This window comes from Primulina tabacum, chromosome 2, assembly GCF_025594145.1.
Source record: "Primulina tabacum isolate GXHZ01 chromosome 2, ASM2559414v2, whole genome shotgun sequence".
Lineage (NCBI taxonomy): Eukaryota > Viridiplantae > Streptophyta > Magnoliopsida > Lamiales > Gesneriaceae > Primulina > Primulina tabacum.
The window spans coordinates 48,701,977-48,724,979 of NC_134551.1; the positions used below are offsets into that span (position 1 = coordinate 48,701,977).

General features: G+C 32.4%; 1 protein-coding gene across 1 annotated transcript; it reads left to right on the forward strand.

Annotated features, from left to right (window-relative positions):
- Nucleotides 1-3,960: 3,960 nt before the first annotated feature.
- On the forward strand, nucleotides 3,961-6,052 carry LOC142537995 (protein NRT1/ PTR FAMILY 4.5-like). The gene is made up of 5 exons (XM_075643446.1): nucleotides 3,961-4,052; nucleotides 4,131-4,348; nucleotides 4,429-4,872; nucleotides 4,959-5,086; nucleotides 5,181-6,052. The coding sequence occupies exons 2-5, from the start codon at nucleotides 4,151-4,153 to the stop codon at nucleotides 6,049-6,051; spliced, it is 1,641 nt and encodes a 546-aa protein (XP_075499561.1). The 5' UTR covers nucleotides 3,961-4,052; nucleotides 4,131-4,150; the 3' UTR covers nucleotide 6,052.
- Nucleotides 6,053-23,003: the final 16,951 nt, after the last annotated feature.

Consider the following 23,003-nt stretch of genomic DNA (forward strand, 5'->3'; position numbering starts at 1 on the left):
AACGATTCATTTGTTCACACTTTTATAGGTACTTCTTATTCAAATTTATTAATTTTTTTATTAATATTATTCAAATTCACAATTAAATTTAGATTTACAATATATTATATTTGTTCATGCATTTAGAAATTAATAGTTTGACAAAATAAATTTAAAATTTTGATTAAATATAATTTTATTTTCAATTCAAATTGTTTTATTTAATTTAAAATTAATAATGATCATTTTAATTTTTATTTTTTCATTTGTCAATATTTAATTTACAATTTATTTGAATGACTCTTCGTTCAAAGCACTCAAATATTTTATCATGATTCCTTCATATATATAATTTTTTGAAGTTTTTTTTAAATCTAATTATATTAAAATTTATTTTTAATAATTCATTGAATGAATTCAAATGATAGTGAAATAGAACAATAAATAACATAATTAATTTAATTTAGAATTTAAATGAAAGTTCCAAGAAATTTATTAAAATGAAAAAAATAATTGATATTAATATTGAGTAAATTTAATAGTATGATTTTTAAAAAAATAGCTCAAACATTTAAAAACATGTAGATGATTTATTTGCTACATATAAATTAAAATATGAATATAACTCAATTTTATTTACAACAATTAGAAAAATTTTCTATCATACACACATTTATATGTATATATATAATGAAATAAATTTTTTAAATGAAATATGACTTAATTAAATATTATTAGAATGAAAGAAAGATAAGGGAAAAAAGTCAAAATAACAAAATCATAACCATAAAATGTGGTTAATTAGTATTAATTATTAATTAATAGACTAAATGTGAAACTACCACTTATCTTACTTATTAATGAAAATAAGTAAGCATGTAAATGATAATTATGTCCTTTCACAATTGGAAAAGAAGCTATTAACAGAAAATTTGAATTCGTTTTCACTATATATTTATATTTTAAGGTTTGTTTTTCTTATTATCGTCTGAAAAATAAAATCATGTACATTACTGATGAATTCTATATATATTGGACATTAAAAAGTTACTAAATTTGAATTAGAATAAAATATAATTACTTAAGTATAATAATATTTTCCAATTCAATTGATTATTATTAAAAGGTTGTCAATACATTAGATTTATATTATACCTAACTTTTTCAAATTTTTCCTCTTTTTTGTTAATTAAAAACAATAAAAAAACTAATGAAAGAATTGATTGATATTCTACGTATTTCTTTCTCATTTTAGCAACTGTACAACATATTTTTCTAGTATCATTTCATCCAATGTATGTGGATGAACGATTCTTCGTCCACACTTTTATATGTACTTCTGATTCAAATTTATTAACTTTTTTGATTAATATTATTTAAATTCACAATTAAATTTAGTTTTATAAAATATTATATTTGTTCATGCATTTAGAAATTAATAGTTTGACAAAATAAATTTAAAATTTTGATTAAATATAATTTTATTTTCAATTCAATTCGTTTTATTTAGTTTAAAAATAATATTGATTATTTTAATTTTTTTTGTTTTTTCATTTATCAATATTAAATTTAGAACGAAAATTATTAAAATGAAAAAAATAATTGATATTAATATTAAGTAAATTTAATAGTATGTTTATTTAAAATTAGCTCAAACATTTAAAAACATGGAGAAGAAAGTCAAAAGCACAAAATAATAACCATAAATATGGTTAATTAGTATTAATTATTAATTAATGGACTAAATGTGAAATTACCACATATGTTACCTAATAATGAAAATAAGTAAACATGTGAAGGGTAATAATGTCCGTTCACAATGAGAAAACTTTTCTACTATCCACACTTTTATAGGTATATAGATATAGGTATATAGATATAGATAATCATTTTAGTCCGATTAAATAAAATGTTCATTCAACTTTTAAAAACTGTCAATTGCCATTTTTTTTCAAATTATAATATCTCACGCATTAAATCATTATGAAACATAAAACTTAAAAATAGTTATCTGAAATAGACCAAACCAAAATCCATTGTATGGCTTGGCTTGGTTTGGCTTGGCTTGGCTATAAAATTTTAATAGTTTTGTTTGATTTGTTTTGAAATTTTGTAAAATCCATATAATATAGTTTGGTTCGAATTTTATCCCAAATCGATTCAAACTCTAATTGAACACTCTATTCATATTGCACTGAATTTCTCATATAGTGAATTTTACGGTTTTCCATGTAACTTTGTGTGTCTCTTTCATCATAATTGTATCAAATTATTTTTCTTTTAATTTTTTTTAATAAAAAATGTTATTTTTCTTTGAAGCTTGTGGTGCAACAAGAAGTCATATATCCAAGTTGCTGCATACAAATGAATCCATCTGAACTGATTTTCATACGGTTCTTTTGTGAATAGCCCCTATTGAATTTTGTGCTTCTAATGACAAATTCCACCTGTTTTGCATAAAATAATTATGTCATTTATATTTATGTCTATGTGATTTTAGTTTTTTATGCAATCAAATTTCAATTTAATCCGTCTTCTTTATAATTTTGCAATTTTTTTTCAGACGTGACGATGATGTGGCGCCAAAACAGTGTTGACTCTTATATCAATACTTTTAATGGAAAAGAATTAAATTGAGTTAAAAGATATAGAATTAAGACTCGCTTTTGGCGACATAAATTCTAACAAGTGTAAAAGTTGCAATTTTTGCCATATAAAAATGTAGAACAAGATTCCATGGATTTGACAACTGCTTAAGTTTACATAGTTTGCAATTTTTTTGCTGCCATAGTTTGTTAGACTACAAAGTATAATTTTCCGGGTAAAATGCAAGAATACCTATCATGTTATGTTGCCCTGGATTTATAACTTATCTGACATCAAAATCTCAAATTCAAGACAAAATATCGAGTTTCGAAACTCAATTATAACAAATGTTTCGTTCAACTCAAAAGAAACCTCCCATGTTATTTTTAAATGAGCTAAAATTATATGAGAAAATATAAATAACAGACTCTTCTATATATACATCATAACTCAAACCTTTTGCCCCGACAATTTTTACACAAACTTATTTCAAAAGTAAATCTAGATTTATTTTATTCCTCATATTATGACATTCCAAAAATCTAAATTATTTTGACGAGGAGATTATGCTAAAATCAAATATAATAATTCTTGCTATATTCAAGATTAGGCCACATCTCACATAAATATTGTTGGCAAAATATTTAAGCTAAAAATTTAAAACAACGTTAATAGCCTGCATCGTTTCCAATCCGGCACTCTGGTAGAGTACTAGCTAGCTAGTGTTCAAGTGTTCCCTAAGCGAACAAAATGAAAACGAATAACGGAATAAAACCACAAAATATTCAAGAGCAAAAGGTTCTAATTTTGAGTCAGGAAGATCATTTTCTGGTTGTCTTTTTGCTCCACAGAAAATGAAGTGTTATTAGTGTCCAAGAAAATGGCTGCTAAATCACAATGATTAGTTTTGTGATACAGCATCACTTACAATATAACTGAGCAGTAGTGAAGTTGATGTAATGTTTCTTGTTAACCGAAAATGGCCAAAATATCAAAATCAAAGGGCTTTCAAGAATTTCACATTCGAAAGAGAATGTGTCAGTTGCCGCCTTTTTCCAGTTATCGTCGCCGCTTGTTGACAGTGACAGCAGAATCTACGTTCCAAAGCCGGCAAAATTCCTACATTATGTACAAGGATATTCGGACAAAATGCAAATGTTCATAATTAACTCATTTAAAACGGGTGATCACTGCTTCATAATAACACAACATATTTCTAGCCTTTGCCATTCTTGCTACCTGTATTATTCTGCAAAAGGGTTCAAGAAACACCAATTGCTAATGGTACTTTCAGTCTATTCAAACAAATAACATATCCATCAACTTAATTGTAATCTTTCAACTGAGAACTTTTGCCGTATTGTTCACATCTTATGTTAACTGTACACAGGATAAAGTTGAATTTGTTGAAGGGAAGGTGGATTGGAAAGGAAATACAGCTCGGAAAGACAAACATGGCGGAGCGCGTACCTCCCTGCTCATTCTCGGTACTGTCACAGATCTTCTGAATGCGTAACTTTGAAGAAAATTTAATTTCCACTAGCTAATCTTGATTATTCTTGAAGGTACATTTGCTTTTGAGAGCATGGCAACTTTAGGTTTGGCGGTTAATCTCGTGACATATATTATGGGGGTGATGCATTTCAGCGTAGCAGATGCAGCCAACAATCTCACTAATTTCATGGGAACTAGCTATTTAATTACCATTCTTGTGGCCTTTCTAGCAGACACCTACGCTGGCAGGTTCAAAACAGTACTTTTCGCGATGTCTGTCGAGTTTTTGGTACGTAAATCTAAATTAAAGATATAAAATTTCTACATCAAAATACACAAACTCATCAAACTAATGATTTGTTTAAAAAGGGACTTGTAATGCTGGCGGCACAAGCCCACTTTCCGAAACTAAAGCCACCTATCTGCAACATATACGATCCCAACTCAAATTGTATCAAAGTCACTGGATCAAACGCTACACTCCTCTTTGTGGGACTTTACTTGGTGGGAATTGGGTCGGGAGGCGTAAAAGCTGCATTGCCTTCTCATGGGGCGGATCAGTTCGACGATAAGGACCCGATGGAGGAAAAACAGAAGTCAAGTTTCTTTAATTGGCTACTACTATCATTATGCTTAGGAGGAGCATTTAGTCTCACATTTTTCGTTTGGATCCAAGATCATAAAGGGTGGGATTGGGGTTTTACAGTAAGCACCATAGCTATGTTCTTTGCGGTGCTAATCTTCGCTGCGGGATTACCACACTACCGTATCCATGCTATCAATGGGAAGAGCGCCCTTACTGAAATAGTACAGGTGAGCATAAAAACGTATTCTTTGATTGAGTTCTGCTGTTTTACATACAAAATCTTTACAAAACGGATGTTTTTCCTCGTAAATAGGTGTACGTTGCGGCTATTCGCAACAGAAAGCTTAAACTTCCTGATGATTCTAAAGATCTATATGAGATCAATCAAGACAGTGAATCTGGAATCCAATCAGAAATGTTAACTCACACCAATGCTTTCAGGTTTTTTTCTGATTATTTATCTTCAAAAATCACCATATATATCAGATAATTACCGTTTTTGGTCATTTGAGGAATTTTTAATTTTGTTTTCAAGGTTTCTTGATAAAGCAGCAATCCGGGAACCTGATTCAACACAGAACTTTCCAGGGTCAAATCCTTGGAAACTATGCCGAATAACACAAGTGGAAAATGCAAAAATCATACTTAACATGGTTCCAATCTTCTGTTGCACGTTCATAATGACCCTTTGCCTGGCTCAGCTTCAAACTTTCTCCATCCGGCAGGGTATAACAATGGATACCAGCATCACCAAAAATTTCAACCTCCCTGCTGCATCTCTCCCAATCCTCCCCGTCATGTTCTTGATTCTCATCGTCCCTTTATATGACCAAATCTTCGTCCCAGTTGCTCGAAAATTTACCGGCATTCCAACAGGCATAACGTACTTGCAGCGAGTAGGCGTCGGCCTGATCCTCTCCTCCTTGTCAATGGCAGTGGCAGCAATCGTGGAAGTTAAGAGAAAACGTGTGGCAAGAGACAACAACATGCTTGATGCGATCCCTTTTCTGCAGCCACCAATACCAATCAGCGTGTTTTGGCTGTCGATTCAGTACTTCATATTCGGGATAGCCGACATGTTCACCTATGTTGGATTGCTCCATTTCTTCTATTCCCAGGTTCCGAAAGATCTTAAGTCAATTTCGAGCTGTTTCCTATGGAGTTCAATGGCGGTTGGGTACTTTCTTAGCACCATAACTGTGAAAATAGTTAACAGCGCGACAAAAAATATCACGAGAAGCGAGGGTTGGCTGGCAGGAAATAACATTAACAGGGGCCATTTGAATCTGTTCTACTGGTTGCTTTCCGTGATTAGTTTGTTCAATTTCTGCATTTATCTGTTTGTTTCAAAGAGGTACAAGTACAGGAATGAGAACCATGAAAGTGAAACGGGTGAGAGTAAATAGACCAAGGAGCTAAAGAATGTCGAAAAGTAGATGAAAAAGGTTGCATGCATCACTTGGATATTCAACCTGCAGCTGTGATCGAATGTAGTTACTGTATTGGTGCTCTCGAAAACAAAATATATACTGGCTAAATTTTCAAATTTTATTTTCACTGTTTTTCGATCGGATGGCATTGGATTCTAAGGCCAGATTGTCGTTTTCAGTTATGTGGAATGATCCTGCTATTTTATGACAATTTGCATTGAAATATTTAAAGAAAAAGTAATTCTTGATTCGATTAAGTGCTTTGAAATATTAGTCTATTAATCTGTATTTTTCAGGCGGAAAATCTGAAGAGGGAAATTACATTTTATGTTAGATAACTTTGCATGTTTTTCTTTTTTATGGTATTGTTGGTCAATTTACTATTTTATTCTATTAATTTGTATTTTTTCTCATCAATTTTAGTAATTTTTGTTAGAGTACTAAAGAGATATCCGAAAATAATAATGTGACATCGAAAAATGACGATGTGATACTCAACATTATTGATGCGTCTGATGTAAAAAAAAAACATGCTATGTTAAAGATGAGTAGAAGTGGAATTTTCAAAAAATCTTCGTTAACAATCGTTAGGCGTGTACCCCCAACAATTATATAAAACTAATAACTGTGTGTAATTGTTATGTGCTTGTATATTCTATTTTTTATATTAGTATTTTTATTAAAAATTAAAACTTAAATTTGAAAATTTTAAATCAATTTTAAAATTTCAGATTTTAGATAACTTTCTATTTTTTTTAAAAACATAAATTTGGTTTTTCGTACTAAAAAAATTAAAGGTATTTAGGGATTTCAAAAAACATACCAAGACACTAGTTTATCTATATTAGATCAAATCTTTAAGGGGGTATATTGGTTCTAGACTTTTAATAATTTTTATGATGTTTAAAAGTTTAGATGTATTCAATCTAAACTTTTATATACTCAATAAAAGTTCAGTAGTATTCAATGTAAATTTTTGTAGATTTTTAAAAAATCATGTGATTTTCAAACTTGAATTTTAAAAACTCCACAAAATTTTACAGGTATTCAAAATGTCAGTAGATTTTTAATGTTTGCATGTGACATTTGTAAATTTTTATAGAACCCTATGAAATTCGTAATTTATTGTTGTGATTTTTTAAAATTTATTTAAACAAACAATTGAAATGAATAACTTTTATTTATTTCAAATATTTTTATCTCTCAATATAATATTTTTTACATATTGATTTTACGAAAGACAATAAATAAGTTAATACTAAATTTATTGTAATTAAATTTCAATTATTCAAATTAATTCAACATGTTTACTTAAATAATTAATAACTTTTAAAAATATATAATAATAATTTTCAATATTAATAAATAATTTCATTCATTTTAAATAAATTTTTATATAAAAAATATATCAATTTTGTTTTTGACAATATGTAAAAAAAAAACAAGAGAATTATTTGTACCTGAAAATATTATAAATTTTTTTGTTATGTATTAATTTTTTTACATTTTTTAATAATATAATTTTAAATTTTATGAGATTTTTTGACTGAAACTACAAATATAAAATTAATGATATTAATAATTTAATATAAAATTATTGTTAGCAATAAAAAATATAATTTTTAAAAAGTACAAACAAAAGGAAAAATATATGGATGGTAAAAAAATGAAAATTTTAGTATTGAGTATGTGAGTTTGGGAAATTTTCAAATTAAATGTATATCCAAATCTTTAGTTTGAATCAAAAACATTTTTTGATATTTTATTGTGGTACCTTAGACTTTAATTCTTGTACTTAATAAAATTTCATGGAGTCATTAATAGTCTATTGACATTTTGAATACCTATAGGTTATAAATTCTATAAAAGTTCACATTGAATATCACTAAAATTTTATAGAGTATATAAAAGTCTGATTTTTAAACTTCATAAAAGTCATTAAAGTTTAGAATCAATACACCCCCTAATTATAATTTGATTGATGACACTATTTCATTTCTTAAAATAACATTTATTTTAAAATCTTCAATCCTATCATTATATATATTTTGAAATCCAATCATATTTTTCTTTATATTTTAAAAATTTTAGATGATTATATCTCATTAATTATAAAATAATAAAAATTATCATGCTGTATAAGCGCCCACATGTATATAGAAATTTATATTTATAGACAAGAATATAACGATTGTCTGACTGTTAGAATCTTAGGCGGTGTATTCGTAGCAGAAATTTGTTGAAAATTATGATTTTAAATAAGAGTCATCAAATTAATTAAAGTTAATTAGTATAAATACCTCAACTTTAATTATAAAATAATAATAATAACTACTAATTGGGCACACATACAGTATGTGTAATATAATTTATAAATATAATGTGTCGTACATATTTTGTTTCTCAAGTTTAGTTATATTATTTACATAATTAAATATGACGTGAGATTTAGTAAGATGAATTTTCTATAATTATGAAATATAAAAATTTAACAACAATTTATAATACAAATAAAAATATTGTTATGAACATTTAGAGGAAAATCATTGAATTATAGTAGTTCGGTTCTTGATATATCAAACATCGATAAATTAAATCAAGTTTAATTTTCAAATCAAGCGGGCCGATTCGATTCATATCTTGAGTGAAAAATAATAATTTTTACATAAAACAATATTTTTTCATGAGTCGGTCGATAGAAGATATGTATCAAAAATCGACTAATGAGAAGGTCTCATAAGATTTTTGTGAATTAGATTCAATATATTTTGGTATTTAATAAAATAAAAATGTATAAAAAATCTTGTATGTTTATATCAATATTTTAAAAAATCATTTAAGAATATGTCATGTACTTTAAAGTTAAAAAAATATATGAATTATTTTTTTATAAAAAAATGGAATGTAAATAATAAATTTATATATAACAAATATCTTTTTTATATATTTAGTTCTTCGTATTTTCTAAAATATTAAATAAACTATTAAATAAACTATAAAAAATATAGTTTTTACAATAAAAAATTTATTATAATTTTTTAAAATTATTCAAAAAATAATTAAATTTTTTTAATTAAAATTTTCATCTAATAAATAATTTTTAATTTTTTTGAAAAATATTATTTGCTTTTAAAAAATTTTGTTAGATCGATAATATATTACTTTTTTCTATTTTTATGAGTAATATTTTCATTCAATTAATACTTCGAATTTATGTCATTCCTACAAATGATCCCCCATCCAGGATTGGAAGAAGTGCTATATGTAATGGTAAATAATTCATTTACAAGATTGTTTTTCTTATTTAATATGATTTTAAATAATATCTTTTTTACATAATAAATATATTTGAACTTTTCAAGTTCGCAATCTTGATTTTGATGATACCAAAACTTGTTAATTGTGTTACTAATGATCTACCTTAGTGTGCACCATCTAGGATCACTCACGAGATATTTACATCGCAAAACTGAAGACCCAACTGATAGCACAAAATGAATCAGTCTAAATGGTTTCGTCAATTAAGCAGTCCAGCTGATTGTTCAGTTGATAGGTGATTCAGCAGGAGAACCTCAGAAGCCTGGCCAGCCAAAGGAGTGTTCAACTGATAAAGAAACCCAGCTGATCAGTCCAACTGAACGAGTCTGAAATCAGTTCAAATGACGAGTCAACTGATTTCACCATCTCAACTGAAAGATCAGTTCAACTGACCAGTTCGAAGCATCAGTTAGAATCCTTCAGTTATGAATGAAGACGAACTCTCTCAAGTGGAATCCAGATGTACGTAAAGGTACAAAGTCATTATCCAGTCAAAGGACAATAATAGACGTTGCATCAAAGCATTAATGACAAAACGTTTCAGAAGGGCAGTCGAAAAGTCGAGACACAAAGTCCAAGAAACGAATTCAAGATGCAACGGATACATCCAATGAGTCTCACTGTACAATCAGTTTTCCCCGCCTATATAAAGAGAAGATCAGTGAAGACTCAACAACATCAACCACAAGAAGAACAAGAATAAGGAGTGAAAAAGCTTTTAAGCATATACGAGAGAAAAGAAAGGGCACGCACATTACACATCAGCTTTCAGAAGCAATCAGCCAGAAGGAACTCTTCACAGTTATATCAGCTTAGATTAGAAGCTTATCTCCCTCAGTGTGTGAGAACATCCTTGTTCAGTTCTCACATACAAACACTGTCAATCACTCAAATGCAGTCTTGCACAAAGACGTTAAACTTGTGTATGTAGTCTTTCTCACATAGACATTAAAGAAGTGTTGACTGGAAGTTGCTGCCTTTAGTCTAGACTAGGAGTTCAGTTTAGACAGTGGGTAAGTCCTAGCTGAGTGGGTTTGTACAAGTGTTTGTATAAATCAAAGTCTTCTAGTGAATCCTACCCGAGACGGTGGAAGGGGTGACGTAGGAGCAGTTGAAGTCTCCGAACATCCATAAACATATCTTGTGTACATAACTGTTTAACTATTGTTTTCAAACTGTTTGGATCAGTTAGAGTATTCGTCAGTTCAGTTGTCACCATAACTGAACTGATGAATGCCCCTTTTCGGTTATTCAGTTTACATAAGATAAAATGATTTTTAATATAAGAGTCTTCTTCACGAAGGATTACTTCGAGTTTCTTCCGCTTGATATTTAACCAAACTCGATTTAATTCATCGGTGTTTATATTCTTAGAACACGAGCTATTGCAGCTCATTGAAAAATATTTTGTTTGAAGCATCCCAAAGATGCTCAGCAAACGATCCTTCAAAATATATATATATATATATATATATATATATATATATATTCATTAGATCAACAATCTTAAATAATTATTTAAATTCTCATACTTATTAATTTTAATAATTAATGTAACACGAGTGAGATAATAAATAAGACACTCAAAATATTATATCATAAAAATCGATTAAATATTTTGAAAGTATTTAAAAGATAAGAAAATGGAATGTGTAAAAACGTTTTGGTCCAAGTATTTTATTAAACACTTGATATGAATTATTTTGGTATTTAAAAAACACATTAAATATTTCAACAATATATCTTAAAAAAGTAGCAATAAGTAAATGTAATAAAAATAAAAATGCACAAATTTTTTTATGAGTGTTCGGAGGGTAACAATTTCTACGTCACTCCTTCTTCGACTTAGGAAGGTATCATTAGAAGACTATGATTTATACAACACTTGTACAAACTCATTTCGACTTACGACTTATTTCTTGCCTAATCGTAACTCATAACATACTCTCGATTGTAGGCTGAAATCTCATAGTCCGCATAATGCTTTAATGTATCTTATTCCAAGACTACAGACACAATCTTTAATGTTTTTGAACAAAGACTCGATCATCTAACCTTTGAAGCTCAAATCTCATCTATATATGTGAGTGATTGTGTGTGAGGATTCAATACTTTATAAGGTATGCATATCTCAAATATATCATCACTTGAATTTGCTTTAATTTTAGCTAATTTTTTTTCATATTGACTGTTCATGCTTTGAATCTCCTTCCAAAGCTTGTATTTGATATTCAAGTTGTTGTATTTGTGGCCTCTAATAATGATATAAACGTTAGATACAAGAATATGATCGTTAATAAAGTTTTTGTACAATTTCTGACATTGAAACGGTCATAGTCGCGCTTTTCCTCATCTTCTGCTGATTTCATGCTCTACTCGATGCAGCAGCTACTAGTTGTCTACTGGTTGCCTCAACTACTGATTACAATGGCTACTAGTTTTCACTAATCATCTCTACTTGTTTCGGCTATGCTGTATTTTTTATGTGTTGGATCTATTCTTTGAATGTGTTATGTATATATATGTGATATTTTTTGTATTAATTTTATTATTTTTAATTTAACATTTTCTTATAATAATTTTTTATATAAAAAGTGATATAATCATTTAAAAATAAAAAATTTAGACAAATATTTTAGTAATTTTAAAAGTTAATATGATAGTAATTTTTTTTGTTAAATGAAAATAATTTAGTATTATAATTTTGAAAACTGTTGTTAACATTTTGAAAATTTCACCATGTTATCAAAGTTATTTACCCTAAATGAGTATAGACTAGATGATTCATTTTTTTTAAAATTGCCTCAAATTTAAAAATATAATATAGATATATAAATTATTATCTAATTAAAGTTGAGGTATGTGTACTAACTAACTTTTAATTTATTTGATGAAGTCTTATTTTAAATGACAATTATATATTTATTATATAACTTTATTGAATATATTTTTTTATTTTGCCAAAAAATATTTCTTATACTCATCTATATTTTTTATTTCAAATTTATATTTTATTAATATTTTTAAAATTTTAAATTACTATATCACTTAATTAAAAATAAATTTAAATAATAAAAATTAACTAATTAATAATTTAAAAATTATAATCAACAATTTAATATATGCACATAATGCTGAAAGCTCGCACTAGTATATATCATTGTTTTAAAAACTATGTGCTTGAAAGGTCGCACTAGTATATATCATTGTTTTAAAAAAGTTTTTTTAAAGCTAAAATTCACTGAGACATTCACACTATTGTGTTTTTTTTATCCTTAAAATTTTTAAATTGTAATAATAGTTTAATAATATATAAATATTAATATATTTTTATATATCAATCAACTATATTATATGTTTACTACAACCTTCGTACCATGAAACCTAGACTTCTTGAAAATTTTTCCAATTTTTTCTCGCTTCTCACTTTTGCTCTCACTTTTGCTCTCTTTAGTGTAAGTTTTAAACTGTAATCAAAGTTTTAATTTTATTATTTTGGTTTTTTTTAAAAAAAATACAAAATTGCCTAGACACTTATTAATTTCGGATCCAAATCTTATTCATGAGACGTGTTAATCATACCCTTATTTATAATAAAAAGTATTATTTTTAACGTAAAAAATAATATTTTTTCATAAATAAGAAAAATAATATATATATATATATATCTCATAAAATTAACCTATAAAACCATTTTATATATATTGAAAGGAATATTGTATTCCGAATTCATTTTAGATATTATTTTGATTTTGCACTTCTAGACAAATTTAATAGATTTGTTTTTCCAAGATTTATTATATCCTATCTTAGGAATGATTCAATTTAGTTGAAAAATTATCTATAAGATATAAGGTGTGGTATTTAAATTGGAGTTTGATTGCTATTAAACTCTAGTTTCCTTGTTTATAGGTGTGAAGGATCCATGAAGATCTAGGTCAAAGAAGAGACTATATATACAAGGGTCTATTATCAATATGTTGAGAAAAAAAGATACATTGACGGCCGCAGGAGTTTTGCTCGTGAAGACTTGCATACAAAGCACGGGGGTTCGTCAGTCAAGTCACCGTGTTGCCAATTGGTGTTACCAACATTCAAGAACAACACTGACGCAGAGTGTTGATCGAAGAGTGAATTCATTTGGTTTTAAGCAATACGTGTTGGGTTTATGCATCTAGTTTTTATGTGGTTTATTTTGATGCGTTTTTAATTCCTTGGAGTGTTAAGAAAATTGATTTTTTTTTTCTCACTAGGATTGTTTTGGTGTAAACGATTTACATAATTTTTTTAGTGAATTTTTTGACATGAGGCATCGCACAAGTATTTGTACTTGTGCATAATTGAAATTCAAGTATTCATTTGTTGAAGTTACGTCCATGTTAAATAATAAATTTCCACTGCTGTGTTCTGTGTCGTGTTGATAACACCGAGCACAACACCCAATTCTAATATACCAGTTTTTAATATTTATTTCCTGTTAATCTATGCGCAATAATTCTTTCAAGTGGTATCAGAGCCTTCACTTGATACAATAAGTGACTGATTCTGGTTTATTGCTGTTTTACAGGAAATACACTGATAGCTAAATGGATCCACTAGCGACTAACACCACTTTTAGACCACCAGTCTTGGATGGTTCGAACTATGCTCTCTGGAAAGTCAAGATGAGGATGTACATCAAATCTATCGAAGAAAGGGCATGGCAACGAGTCTTAGATGGTTGGTCTCCACCAAAGATAGTTGATGATGATGGAGATAGTCGAAGCAAACCAGAGAGTTCCTAGTCCAATGATGAAGTTCAAACCTCGAAATTCAACTCAAAGGCGCTAAATACTATATTCACCTCTGTAGATGTCAACATGTTCAGTCTCATCACCAACTCCATTTCTGCCAAAGAAGCTTGGGATATTCTTCAAAAGCACTGCGAAGGATCTGAGAGTGTTCGCAGAACCAAACTCAGGATGTTGACCTCTAAATTTGAAAGCTTAAGGATGGAGGAAAACGAGACTATTGTGGAATATGATCGAAGATTGCGTGAGATAGCAAATGAGGCCTTTAGTCTCGGTGATCCTATGTCAAACGAAAGACTGGTTAGCAAAGTCCTGAGATCTCTTCCTGAGCATTTTAATATCAAAATCTGTGCTATTGACGAATCCAAGGACACCTCTACACTCAATCTGGAAGACCTAATTAGCTCTCTCAGAACATTTGAGTTGAATCTAGACCTAGAGAAAAGAAATACTGGGAAGGCTGTTGCCTTACAAACTACTGATGATTCTGTGAATAGTCTAATTCAGGAGGCAAAGGACTCTGATCTTGGCGAGGAATCAATCTCCTTAATCACAAAAAAATTTGGTGACTACCTAAAAAAATGAGAGATAAGAAGAAGATTGTATCAACATCAAGACCACAATTTGTTCCTTATGAAAGAAATAAAATAATTGCATCAACACAAGGGAATTTCATATCGAAAAATGATTCATCAGCTCGAACAGAAACAAAGAAACTTGATTCAGTCCAATGTAGAGAATGCTCTGGATTTGGTCATTACGCAAATGAGTGCGCAAATCGGCTTCGCAAAAACAAAAATATGGCAGCTACACTGAGTGATGAGGACGCTGATGATGATTTTGAAACCAAGGAAGGAGATGATTGCACCTCTTTATCTGCCGTCCAGGATAAAACCTACAAACTGCAGGTCAATCTCTTTGGTGTTGCCACTGGTGTTGCAACACCAGGGCGCAACACTGTGTCAGAATCACTGTGTCTCAATGCTAACTCTCTGGAAATTTCAGAAGCTGACAAAATTCAGGAATCTGACCAAGAAGAGCTTACTATGAAATTGTCCAAAGAATGTATGAAGAACTTTATGATGATTGGCTCAAAAGAAATAAGGCAAACTCATTACTGTCAAAAGAAAACACTGAATTGAAGAGCAACTTGTCTCGTCTAGAAGTTTTGTTGAGTAGAAAGGATCTTGAACTGTGTAAAGTCAAAGATGATTTTGAGAAAGCATCAAAAACTCTTGCCAAATTCAATACAAGCTCATCAAAACTTGACACAGTACTGACTATGGGAAATGACAGCAGATCTGGCCTTGGTTATGTTGCAAGTATGTATGAACATGGTGAGTCGTCTAACTCCAGTTCAAGGACCACAGTATTTGTGAAGGGTGCAGGAGTCGATGCTGTCACTAAAACAAAAAATCCACCCATGAAAACTGTACAAAGCTCAAAGCTGGTCTCTGAACAGACGCTGAAAACATCCAGTTCAGGTTCCTCACCGCCAAAAAGTCACTCCTCAGCAAAGATGGCTCAAGACAAGAAGCATGTATCAATCTCAAATCCCAAGCAGCGAAAGCATCATTTCATCTGTCACTACTGTCGTAAGACTGGGCACATCAAACTTTTCTGCTACAAACTCAGAACTGACTATCTTAGGTGGCATTCAAATCAGGTGTTGCATAAGGTGTTGTCCAACACCATGTCCAACACCACATCCAAAAGTTCTTCCACTAAGAAAATTTTGGTACCAAAAACTGTTATACAATGCAATGTCATTTATACATCGCTGAAAACTAACATTGCAGGAGCATGGTACTTTCACAGTGGGTGTTCCCGTCACATGACAGGTTCTAAAGAACACCTCATTGATTATTCTGATCTAAAAAGTGGACATGTAACTTATGGAGGTGGTGCCAAAGGGAGAATTGTAGGCAAAGGAATCCTGAATGTTGATGGGCTTCCCATGCTTCACAATGTCCTACATGTTGAAGGACTTAACTCGAATTTAATAAGCATAAGTCAACTTTGTGACGATGACTTACATGTTAGGTTCAACAAGAATAATTGTGAAGTTTTTAATAATGAAAATGTTTGTGTTATGACAGGAACACGGTCTGCTGATAATTGCTATCTTGTGGGAGATAGTAATGATTGCCGAAGTGCCAAGGTAAGCAATCTGGATCTATGGCATAAAAAACTGAGTCATGTGAGCTTCAAGACCTTGAAAAATCTCTGTAAGTATGAAGCTGTGAGAGGTATGCCTAATTTGTGTTCAGATAATGCATATATTTGTGGATCATGTCAAAAAGGTAAAAAAAACCCGTGTTGCACACCCGGTGTTGCAACACTTTGGGACAACACGGTGTCTTGAACTTCTACACATGGATCTAATGGGTCAAATGGATGTTGAAAGCTTGGGAGGTAAGAAATACTCACTCGTTTGTGTTGATGATTTTTCTCGTTTCACTTGGGTAAGTTTTATAAGAGAAAAATCGGATACGTTTGATGTCTTCAAGAAACTGTATGCAAGAATAACCAATTTGCATGATGAGAGAGTTGTTAGAATACGAACTGATCATGGGAAAGAATTTGAAAATTCTCTCTTTACTTCCCTATGTGAAAAGAAAGGAACCTCTCATGAATTTTCTGCTCCTAAAACTCCTCAACAAAATGGTATAGCTGAAAGGAAGAATCGAACTCTTCAAGAAATGGCACGAGTCATGCTGAGCTCAAAGAATGTGTCTAAAAGGTTTTGGGTTGAAGCCTTGAAAACAGCTTGTCACATTTCTAACCGTGTGTTTCTAAGAAGTGGATCCACTATGACCTCCTATGAATTCATCATGGGGAGGAAACCAAACCTCAAATACTTTCATGTTTTCGGATGTATTTGCCACGTCCTAAATGATCGAGAACATCTCGCAAAATTCGATTCCAAAAGTGATAAGTGCCTATTTCTCGGATATTCAATGAATAGTCGGTCTTATCGTGTGTTTAACTCAAGAACAAGAACTACTATTGAATCTATTAATGTCGTTTTTGATGATCTTGCAGGACCAACAGGAAAATCTAAAGAGAATGATACTGAGGGACTGTTGGATTCAAGTGAGCTATCAACCAGCATTGGTGTTGAGGTTAGTGTTGAGACCAATGAAGCAACGCCATGTACAACACCGCCACTAACCAGAACTGAAGCCATGGAAAATGAAAACGACGACGATGATGAAGTGATACACAATGAAAGAAGAGATATTCCCAGCAAAATTCAAAAGAATCACCCATCGTCACAAATTATTGGTGAAATACATGAGGATGTGCAAACAAGGAAAAAGGAGAAGGTTGACTACCGGAAAATGATCGGATTAGTGTGTATGAACTCCACATTCGCCCAGGTAAGCCACTCATGCTTTGTGTCTTCAATTGAACCTAAAAATGTGAATGAGGCTCTAAAGGATGAATTTTGGGTTAATGCCATGCATGAAAAACTAGAACAATTTGTCCGCAATGATGTGTGAGACTTAGTTCCCAGACCTTCGAACGTCAATATTATTGGATCAAAATGGATATTCAAAAATAAAACAGATCAATCCGATAACATATTCGAAATAAGGCACGATTGGTAGCTCAAGGGTATACACAGGTTGAGGGGGTGAATTTTGATGAAACCTTCGCACCTGTGGCACGAATGGAGTCTGTCCGATTGTTACTTGTTGTTGCATGTCATATGCGTATTAAATTGTATCAAATGGATGTGAAAAGTGCTTTCTTGAATGGCATTTTAAATGAAGAAGCCTATGTCTATCAACCTAAGGGATTTGAAAATCCTCACCACATGGACCATGTCTACAAACTGAAAAAGGCCATGTATGGACTGAAGCAGGCTCCACGGGCTTGGTACGACAGGTTAGCTGACTATCTGATAGACTTGGGGTTCAAACGAGGTGAGGTTGACAAAACCCTTTTCATTCAACAACTAAATAATGATATTTTGATTTGTCAAGTATATGTTGATGACATTGTTTTCGGTGCCTCATCCCAAATACTTGTGAGTAAGTTTGTGGACTGCATGGCGTCTCAATTCGAAATGAGCATGGTAGGAGAACTAAATTTCTTTCTTGGATTACAAGTTAAGCAATTGCATGATGGTATATTCTTGTGTCAGTCCAAGTATGCAAAAAATCTGATCAAAAAGTTCTCTACTGACAGCTTAAAACATGTGAGAACACCTATGCGGTCGAGTGACAAGTTATCTAAGGATGGAGTTGCCGAGAGTGTTGACAACACCATGTATCGTAGCATAATTGGGAGTCTTCTGTACTTGACTGCTACTAGACCCGATATTATGTTCAGTGTGTGCTTATGTGCTAGGTACCAAGCAGATCCAAAAATTTCGCACCTTAAAGCTGTGAAACGTATACTAAGATACATTGCAGGTACACTAGAATTTAGTTTGTGGTACACTCAAGACACAAACACAAACTTGGTAGGTTTCTCTGACTCTGATTGGGCATGTGATTTAGATGATAGGAAAAGCACCTTGGGAGGGTGTTTTTATTTAGGAAATAATCTTGTATCATGGGCTAGTAAGAAACAAAAATGTGTCTCCCTGTCCACAGCTGAATCTGAATATGTGGCAGCTGCCAATTGTTGCTCTCAACTTATGTGGATGAATCAAATGATCAATGATTATGGGTTTCATAGTGACATAATGATTGTGTATTGTGACAACTCTAGTGCCATAGACATTTCTAAGAACCCTGTTCAACACTCTCGAACTAAACACATAGATATAAGACATCATTTTATTCGAGACTTGGTTGAAAAGGGTATTATACGATTGGAGTTTGTCAGGACTGAAAACCAGCTGGCCGATATTTTCACGAAACCTTTGGATTTTGAGAGATTTTCCAATCTTCGGAAATCTCTCAGCATGTGTGTACTTTAAAAACATGTGTACAGTGTTATCCATGGTGTTGCCAACACCAGAGACAACATCCGTTTGTGCATGACTATTACTAGGATATTAGGCATACTACATATTCATAATCATCTTATTTATTTGTGCAATGACTGAACAGTGAAGGCAAATTTCCGAAAGGCACTCTCAGAGTGATCATACTTCCAATCGAATGATGAGGAGTAAATTATGCTCACTCCAAGGCATTGAGTAGTTGAGGATGTTCATGTAAATCGTGATCTTGTCAAATGTGAAAAAGTGACTTGGAAAATGTGAGCATAAGAAAAACAGAAAAGAGGAAAATAAAAAAATTGTTAGAAGAAAATGGAAAAAGCTACCTAGATGAGTCCATTGAAGACCGTCCTTCTAGTGTGAGAGCTACCACTTCTAAGTAAAAATAATAATGGAAAAAGCTACCTAGAGGAGTCCTTTGAAGACCGTTCTTCTAGAGTGGGAGCTACCATTTCTGAATCAAAAGGAAATTTTATGGAATTTTGAATGAAACTCAGTGGTGTTGCCAGAAGTGTTGCCAACACCAAGTTCAGACACTGCACAAAATTATACATTGCCTGACATTTTCTGAGAAATCATCATATTATAGGCATATGTAAGTCATGCATATTGTTCTTTTTGTTTCGTGAAGTCATCATATTCAGTGACATATCAGTGTTGACTCATGACGATTGATGAAAACTTTAATTGACCATGTTGAAAAGAAGTGACGTCTTATGGATATGGGTGAACTCGAAGTGGTTTTGCTCAGGCTGATCTTTGATGTTACTGTGACTTGAATTGTCCTTTACCGTTGGATATAAGGAGTAAAAGTGCAATTTAGTAAGATAATTTCGAAAATGGTAAACGTTGAGTCGGAAATTTTTACCGTTACTATGCAACGTTCCGAAATTGAAATTATTTGTTACCGCTGATGTGAGGGTTTTTATACCAACCTAATTGAATTATGATCAATTTCGTTTTTGCTCTTTTCTTTCAGATTTATCAAATTTGATTATTGCTCCCTGTTTCATCCCTTAACTGCGAAAATTGCCCTTCTCAATTTACTGTCTCACTCTCCCTCTTTGTAAAAACAAATGGCAGATCATCAATTCGATGCACAGGACATACGAAGTGAAATGGCGGCAAGTTATGGTGTTTCTCCTCTGGCAACAACACCTCCAACAACACCACCGTCTGAGAACCCTCCTGAAAACCCATTGCAGATGGTGGTTGTTGACCCAAAAGCAGTCCCGTTAGAAGAAATTCTCCCTGGAGAGCCTGGTAATCCATTGGATGATGACAACCCCATAGACAACGAGATTTATCGAAGGGCTTTTCCCACTCAACCTCCAGTGTTTCGAAGGCAATCAAAGCGGCAATCAGGGTACAGCCCTAACTTCGATGCGCCAAAGAAACCCCGAATGGCCACCTATTTTACACTTGATCCAGATTTTTCGTCCGGAGATGACTCGGATGATGAAAATTTCGAGTTGGTTCATCGAAAGCGGTCAACTCGTACAAAGAAAACATCAGCTTCATCATCCTCATCCGCTCCTCCAACTGATAAATCTTCTGAGCCCCCTAACGAGGTATGTTTCTCTTCTGAGGATGAACAATCTCTGGCAGACTTTATGAACAGTCTGAAAGAGGCGAAAGGCGGGCAGACCGTGGGATCTACTAGGGATGAAGGCACTCCAGTTATCCCTGAGGAGACTGAACCTAACCCTGAAGCCAAAGAATCAGTGAGTGCCCTTGCTCCTGAAGTTGAACTTGAAGACCCTAGTGATGGTGTTGACACAGGTGTTGCAGATAATGTTGACAACACAGACTACAATCTTGCCCACTCCTTCTCAACAAGATTCTACACTGAGGCGGCTGTCAGCAGATGGGCTCTTTATGCTCATCGTGAATTTATCGAAGAACGCAATATCGACTTCGAGGCATACAGAAGGTATAACGTATCCACATTTTTGCAACAACGAAGGCTGAGCTCCACTGTTAATTCGGTCATCCCTTATGCAAGAAGACCAGTACTTGAATTCTACTGCAATTTGGTCTCCGCTATTGGAAATGGGTGTTTGGTCAAGTACGGCAGAGTATTTGTTCGGGATATCATTTACGATTTCTCTCCGTCCTCGATAAATGAATTTTACAAAACCTCATCAGAAGACGATATTGCTGACCTTCCTCACATTGATACAATCACCTCTGTGCTCACTGGCGGAATTGTCACTACATTTCCATACCTCCCTCAACGATTTTCTGCAGCAAACCTGACTTCGTTTTACTCTGTGCTACACAAAACAGCGATTCGTAACTGGACCCCATCTACAAACTCTACTGTGGTTACACGGCCACAAGCCATTGTCTTGTTCTCTATAGGCACCGGGCGTCCTTTTAATTTTGGACAGTTGGTCTTCACCACTGTCATGCAGTTTGCTGAAGGACAGATGAAGTCTGTGAAATTGCCCTTTCCCTCTCTTATATTTGGGATCCTTGAATCTCAAGGGTTTGTGCCGGATGAAGATGATCAACTAACGGAGATTGGAGAACCATTAAAAATTTCCCCTGCTTTCCTCCGAGGTAATCGGAAAGTGGACCTTCCCTGGTCGGCCAACGTGGAAACTGATGCTGCTGCCCCCACTGCTGGTGTTGGCCCCAGTGTTGCCCCTGGTGTTGGCAACACTCCTACCTCGTCCCACTCGAACTCTAATGACTATATCGCTTTGATGGTCCCCGAGGTTCATGAACAAATTACCTTTGGTCTTCGTCAGATTCAACAGGCCCGGGATATCATTGCCTCGGCAACCAAGATGATCAGCCAATCCAATGCCACAATTTCCTATTTTGAACAACTAATTGCGGATTATCGGCTGCGTCTCGCGGTAGGCGTACATTCTGGCCAAAAAGGGGGAGATAGCGATGATGTACCTGGTTCTGAGGATGGTCCCTCGAGTGCTATTCAGGAAGGCAGTGATAATGAGGAAGACACTGATGAACAAGTTGATTAGGCTCATGTGTTGCTCCTTGTTTTATGCCTACTTTGTTTTGTTTCTAATGAACTTGTTTTATGCTTACTTATCTTTGTTATTGTGTCTTGATAATTCAGGGGGAGAAGCAATTTACAACTCAGGGGGAGTTGGAGTATTTTTGTCAATTTGTTAGTTTTTGTACAGAATTGCAAAGGGGGAGAATGAAAGGAATATTGTATTCCGAATTCATTTTAGATATTATTTTGATTTTGCACTTCTAGACAAATTTAATAGATTTGTTTTTCCAAGATTTATTATATCCTATCATTAGGAATGATTCAATTTAGTTGAAAAATTATCTATAAGATATAAGGTATGGTATTTAAATTGGAGTTTGATTCCTATTAAACTCTAGTTTCCTTGTTTATAGGTGTGAAGAATCATGAAGATATAGGTCAAAGAAGAGACTATATATACAAGGGTCTATTATCAATATGTTGAGAAAAAAAGATACATTGACGGCCGCAGGAGTTTTGCTCGTGAAGACTTGCATACAAAGCACGGGGGTTCGTCAGTCAAGTCACCGTGTTGCCAATTGGTGTTACCAACATTCAAAAACAACACTGACGCAGAGTGTTGATCGAAGAGTGAATTCATTTGGTTTTAAGCAATACGTGTTGGGTTTATGCATCTAGTTTTTATGTGGTTTATTTTGATGCGTTTTTAATTCCTTGGAGTGTCAAGGAAATTGATTTTGTTTTCTCACTAGGATTGTTTTGGTGTAAACGATTTACATAGTTTTTCTAGTGAATTTTTTGCCATGAGGCATCGCACAAGTATTTGTACTTGTGCATAATTGAAATTCAAGTATTCATTTGTTGAAGTTACGTCCATGTTAAATAATAA

Coding starts and splice junctions, on each gene's coding strand:
- LOC142537995 (XM_075643446.1), top strand. CDS start 4,151: ATGGCAACTTTAGGTTTGGCGGTTAATCTCGTGACATATATTATGGGG. Junction 4,873..4,958: donor CCCTTACTGAAATAGTACAG/GTGAGCATAAAA, acceptor CCTCGTAAATAG/GTGTACGTTGCGGCTATTCG. Junction 5,087..5,180: donor ACTCACACCAATGCTTTCAG/GTTTTTTTCTGA, acceptor TTTGTTTTCAAG/GTTTCTTGATAAAGCAGCAA.